This window comes from Trachymyrmex septentrionalis, unplaced genomic scaffold (assembly GCF_001594115.1).
Source record: "Trachymyrmex septentrionalis isolate Tsep2-gDNA-1 unplaced genomic scaffold, Tsep1.0 scaffold19, whole genome shotgun sequence".
Lineage (NCBI taxonomy): Eukaryota > Metazoa > Arthropoda > Insecta > Hymenoptera > Formicidae > Trachymyrmex > Trachymyrmex septentrionalis.
In genome coordinates this window covers 1,191,423-1,197,845 of record NW_017305071.1, presented here as the reverse complement: position 1 = coordinate 1,197,845, position 6,423 = coordinate 1,191,423, and the positions used below count along the sequence as shown (strand labels likewise).

Sequence of the window (6,423 nt, the reverse complement as noted above, 5' to 3'; positions counted from 1 at the left end):
ACAGGGTCGCTAATGAATTAATTTTCATCCGCCCAATGTCGATTAGCGCCTACCATAAGGCACGACGAGATCCGAGCCTATTCGCTTGTGGGAAGACGTCCACGGTCGCTGCTTTCTCCTTATGTAAGATAAATCATTCGTGAATAAAAATGATAGATCGCACAAGTTGTACATATGTGTAGGTTGATTTTATCTACAGTGAAAATTTCGTGGGAGATGCCTAATTAGCACCACAAAGTGTTATCCAATGCATTTAAACCAACGAGTTTGGTTTGAAGAGTCTTTACTCGATGTTTCTTGTATTAACTTAATGAAGACATTTTACTCTTGAATTAATGCCACAACAATGTGTTTCGTTCTATTGAGACTTGAAATAAAAAAATTTGAAGATACACAACGTGAATAAAAATGCCTACATTTCAGTTTATATAATACATCAAACAACATTTTTTTTCATTTTTCTTATTTTTATATTTAACATTTAAAATTGAAAACTTTTACATAAATTAAATTTTTAATTACATGTTAACTCTTTACATCTCTTCCCTATTTCGATTTATTACGCTCGTTTTTTGATTGTTGAGTTATGAATATTTATTGTCATTCCCGCTGAATATACTTTCTTTTAATTTGATATAGCATTCAATTTTATACAGTTATTACTGTATAAAATGTATTATATATTATATATTATGTATGTATATTATATTGTATATTATATATGTATGTACATATGTTATTCCTTTCTTCATGTATTATACTCATGATCGTTATTTAAAAAGGAAAAAAGGAATTAGCGCGTAACAATCTTGAGAAGTCGATACGGTCGTTAACGAGCTATTGATTAAGCGACCCATTTATAAATATGACAGCGTTAATTACAAGCATTATATCGATCGCGAATCAGACGATGCGGCGGATTAATGATGGTCCGGATTTAGCAGAAGTAGAGACGCTTGGAAGATAAGACGGAAAGACGGCAATTTCTTACGCGTCGGATTCTAGCTTTCAGCTTCTAGCCAGCCAACCAGTGTCTACTGTGCTGTGTGTACTGGCGCTTTATTAAACTTGGTGATTAACCACTAACGACTACGTGCTCGTCCACTTAACATAAATCGCTAATTTACACGCAAGGTCGCGACATAAATTCATTAACCGATCGAATTTATCAGACGTCAAGCTGAGGCCTAATGATGATGTTTCGGAATGCCTCATGATTAAAATTCAGCAATTCCTATACCTGATTATTTTCATACAAATAGAACCGGTGACGGTAAAGATATTTAAAAAAATTCACTATTGGACAAATTTATTACCATGACTTTATCAAATCATGAAGCAACCAACTTTGGCTCCATCTATCCATGCCATTATTAATCGCTACCGTTAGTATATTTTATATACAAAATCTAAGAGATATCAAATCATAAAAACATATACCAATTTATCTTTTATCCAGAAAATGTTAGAAATATTATTATTTTGGCGAAATATAATAATTATTATCGAATTCAATTATTTTGGCATAAATTGATTTATTTTTATTTACGTAATAAATAAAGGGATTAATATACATACTGGAAACATTTCAATTCAATAACTTATTTCTAATAAATCCTTTGCTTTTCAAGCATTTCTTTTCTTCGTAATTTATATTGTTTCTTCTCTTCATAAATGAACGTGGTGTTATATAAAAATATTATAAAACTCACTATAAATAATATATTTATAAATTAAATTCAAAATGCATGAATTTTCTCATTGCTTACTCAATTAAAATACAATGCATTTAATTAGAAGTAATATTTTTATACAACACCATTCAAGTTAATTATCGCGCATGATGAAATCAGGCGCCACTAAATACCGACTCGTGCTCGTAATTGCAGGACGTGGTGCACCGCGCGTAACCGCGGCTCTCGTGGGCGATGGAGAAGGTAGGTTGATCGCCACCCCGGTTCGTAAGGAGAACATCGCCACGAAAAGTAAGGAGGATCTCGCGCAGGAAGCGGCCCTGGTCCTACAGCAAGCCGGCAGTCTTCACTGCGTGGCACACGACAATCGACGCCTGCCTGGTCGCTTCAGCACCTTGCCAGCGCGTCGTAACAAGAAACGTCCCGATCTGCCAATCGATGTGAGATCTCGCCGCGGTAGCGAGGAGATCGGCACCACGACCGCGAGTGCGGACCTCGACACACCGCGAGCCAAGAAGAAACCACTGGAGAGGAGCGCCAGCGATGCCAGCGCGAAGAAGCTGAAGAGTTCGCTCGCACGATTCTTCTCGCCGAGTTTGGAGAGGCGCCGGAAGCCGGTCGGCCGAAGCGTGAGCGACGCGGGCTCCTGGACGCGCAACGGCGCGCAACGTAAACGGAGCGGCAGCGAGAGCGAGAGCTCGCACCTGAGTACCATCAGCCAACGAGCGAAGAAGCAGCTATCGCCGATAATCGAGTCGTCGCCGCACGTCAATCAGCAGCCGTTCCACTTTGGCACCGCGAGCGCAGATCGCGAAAACAACAACAATCGACCGGAGCCGAAGAAGCCCAAACAGCAAGAGGAGCGAGCGAACCCAGCTATCGATGTCGACAAGGTGATATCGCGAGACGTCGAGGCGAGAGAAACGACGACCGAGGGAACGACGATCGAAGCGCGCGCCGACGAGTCTGCCGATAGATCACCCGGTCGAGAGGCTAGAGTGATCGAACATCACATATTCGTCGAGGGTAGAGACAAGAGAGAGAAGAGAGAAACCAGCCGTACTCCCTCGCCCTCGAAAGAATCAAAACGCGAGGGAGACGAGGTCGACGAGGCGGGCACGTATAGTATGCTGCATAGTAGTCGGTACGATCTTCAAAAACGCAACGGAGAGTCGACCATTCACAAGATGATCCATCGACTATCCAATGACCGTTCACCACCGCCGCAGTTGACGAGGACGATGGTGTCGCCGTCGCCGGGATTTGGTCACAATAACAATCGGCCGTTCTCGTATACCCGACCAAACGACTCCTGTAGCCCGCCGCCGGCGCAGACCAACGTAATTTACGCGCAAGTACAGCCGGACAAAAAGAAGGCTCAGCGAAGCCACTCCGATAGCGACGAGGGTCTCGGTCTCGAGCGGAAGGACTCCTCCCGCGAAAACAGTCCTGCGGAGAAGGAGTACCGCAGGACCGATTACTCGTACAGCAGTGATCTGCGTCGCAACAATGAGATCAACAGCTTCAAGTCGAGATATGAGGATGACCATAAGAGTAGCAGCCCCTTCGGCAAACACTTGGGTGGTTCGAAGGATTTCGTCTCTAGAACCACCGAGGTTACGAGACGTCGCGAATTCGACGAGATCGACAGGCGTCTCTACGACAAACCCGAAAAATACACCTCGACCGTGTTCGTGGACACTTCCGGCCGCGGTAGGGCCGACGGCATGGACGCCAGACGAAGAGATAGCGGCGAATTGTCCTCGAGACAGAACGAGAGTGGGATCTCGCCGAAAACGTCCGAGCTGAGCGCTCGACGAGATCTACTGGAGTCCAGGATCAAATCGAGGCTGCTGGCCGACGAGATGTTCGCTGCCAAGAACAGCGCGAACGTACCAGTGAAAAAATCAAGCGAGCACGAGATAATCGACAAGCCGATAGTACCGTCGCCGGTCACGCCGAATCGGATCGCGTCGCCGAAGCGATACATGGACACCTACATCACGGAGAAACGTACTAACAGCAACGGCGAGAGGTACATCTTCGAGAAAGAGATACACGAGGACAACGGCAAAGTGTACGGCTACGAGAAGAAGATCACCAACAAAATCCCGACGAACGGCTACCTCGATACAAAACCAAGGGACGGTTACACCGTGGAGACCAGGACGGACAAATACGGCGACAAGTACATCGTGGAGACGCGAACGCACGAGGGTTACGCTGACAATTTCAAGCCGTTCCTCAGCGATCGAAGTCGAAGCAGCCCCGAGGAGAGATTTCAGACCGTCAGAAACGGTAGCCCGTACAAGTCCTCGCCCGATTATTTGCCCGAGGGAACCCCCGCGACGATGAATCACTTTCGCAGCGAGTCACGGGAGAACGACGAGCTGTCGTCACCGATCATCGCCAAAAAATTGAACGAGCGCAAGTTCTCGAAGAGCGACGACTTCCTGGATCGCGACAGCCGGCCGATCAACCGAGACGCGTATCTGCCGTCGAAAACAAAGAAGCCCTTCGAATCAATCCGCGGCATGAGCAAGTCGACGCAACGGTTGGACGAGGTCGGGGAGAACGCCAGGGTGCGAGCGCTCAGAAGCGAGTACACCACGAGATCGCACGAGAATCTGAGTAGCCGAGCGAGTTACGTTAACGCGCGAGACATTAGACGCCCGACCGCATTGCTGGACAGCCCGACGACGATGAACGGGCGCAGAGAAAGATCGCCGTTCGCGAAGCGTCATCTGGACAGCCTGCGCGAAGGCCCGAATGACGACTACGACACCGATATCTCGCAGATGACCAGCAGTCAGCTGGAGTCGAAGTATTACACAAAGGAGACGCGTACCACGCAGAGGTACACGAGCGGTAACAAACATCCGATTCATGACGATTACGACAGCTCGCCGCCACGAATACGCACCGATCGCGGCGGTTACAATTCTAGCCGGTACGATTCGGACACTACCGCTAGGGACTCGATACGTTGCGAAACTCGCTACGACGAGGCGCGGACTATGAGGAAGGAGCACCGCAAGCTGGACGACGATCCGAAGAAACCGTTGAGGCGATCGCGCAATCGGCTGGACTACTTCGACGATTCCGACAGTCCGCGAGGAAAGGTTTCTTCGGTCAGTCGTTTGGAGACGTTCGCCGAAACAATCCCAACCAGACCGCCTAGGACCTATCACGAGGGCAAGTCGAGGCATGCGAGACAGGAGGTACGAGGGCACACCGAACGCCGTCATCGCGAAACTAGATTGAGCGATCCGGATCGAAAGGATCGGCTGGCCGATTCCGGGATTGAGAACGATTACAGAAGGGATTCGCAGGAAGCGGATAGGCGGGAGCAGCTCGAGTCCGAGGACGAGGGTTTCGTCAGCCGGCAGTTCATCAAGCACGAGCGACGACACACTGATCGTAATATGAACCTGACGCCGACGTCCGAGCAACGCAAGTACGACAAATACGCGAGTGATTCGTCGTCGAAGCCGCCGTTGGTCACCGCGAAACCACCTTCCGGCGCCGCCGACGCGAAGAAGTACGAGAAGAAGGCGGCGAAGAAGAGCGGCACTATGAGCAAAGTCAAGCAGCTGTTCAGCAAGAAGGAGAAGAAAGCGAAGGAGGAGAAGAGTAAGAAGAGCGCGAGGAGCGGCAGCAGCGGGGCCTTAACGGATGACGAAGTCACTATGAGGTATAGAGAGTATCGCGGATATCAGCTGAGGAGCGCCAAGAGCGCACGGGATTTGGGCAGCGACATCAATCAGGTAGGAATCTTTTTTTTTTTTGTCCTTTCTCATCTACGCGGCCGGAACCGCCTCGGTACGCGCGAGGTTAACTAACTCACGGTTAAAGCCTCAACCGAGCTCGGGGTTATGTCGACGATGATGGCCGGTGATTGATTGATTTTGGCATCTCAACTCTCTCGGCCAATGAATCGGGCGTTAAGAAAGGTCAATGGAATCGCGCGGATACATTGTAGCGTATCGATTGAAAAAAAAAAAAAAAAAAAAAACGGCATACCGGAAGTTTTCATGCGAGGAGGTGGCTAACGGTTAATCGTTAACAAGAAAAAACGGACTTATGTATGCAAATAAAATAGAGAAGGCGGCTAAGTATCTTCTATAGTTTTCCGATATTTATAGAAAAAAAAGCTTCTAAAAATATCATTTTAGTAATAACTTCAATACAACTTATTTCTTAGAAATCGCAATTCAAATTTGGTTTGGTAATAGGATTGTAAATTGCAAAGCAATTTATCTATTCATTTTCTCGTTAAATCTTACTATTTCTTGAGTTACGTATATTCATCTATCACGATATAAATCAATATCTAAAGAAAGGAAAAATCGAAGTATAATACATAGCTCATAAACTCAAACCCCGTTTCCTTCTTCAAACGCTATACGTTCGGTGTTTTTCCAAGTCTCAACATTATATACGCGCGAATAAAAAGTATACGATGATATATCTAGGCGATCGCGCGAGATCGTGAACGGTCGTATCACCCCCGTTACTTCGAAAAGAGATAGGGCTCGTGCGACATTAATCAGGATGACCACCGTGCGCGAAGTGTACGGAGAGTCACACACAGGGCGTTACGAGATTCCTGTTCCGCTTGCGCCGTATTTATGCGATTGTCGCGGATTAGGCTGACGACGCGGAGGGCCATTCCGCGATCGACCGTCGAATAATTTCCCGATTTTTCTCGCGCGTCTGTAATCCACGA

General features: G+C 47.1%; 1 protein-coding gene across 2 annotated transcripts in view; it reads left to right on the top strand.

Moving 5' to 3' along the window:
• LOC108746831 overlaps positions 1 to 6,423 on the top strand; it is a 126,310-nt gene that overhangs the window by 22,179 nt on the left and 97,708 nt on the right. For both annotated transcript variants that reach the window (XM_018483846.1, XM_018483847.1), the window contains exon 3: positions 1,890 to 5,461. In XM_018483846.1, coding sequence (XP_018339348.1) covers positions 1,890 to 5,461 — 3,572 coding nt within the window. The remainder of the gene's footprint in view (positions 1 to 1,889; positions 5,462 to 6,423) is intronic.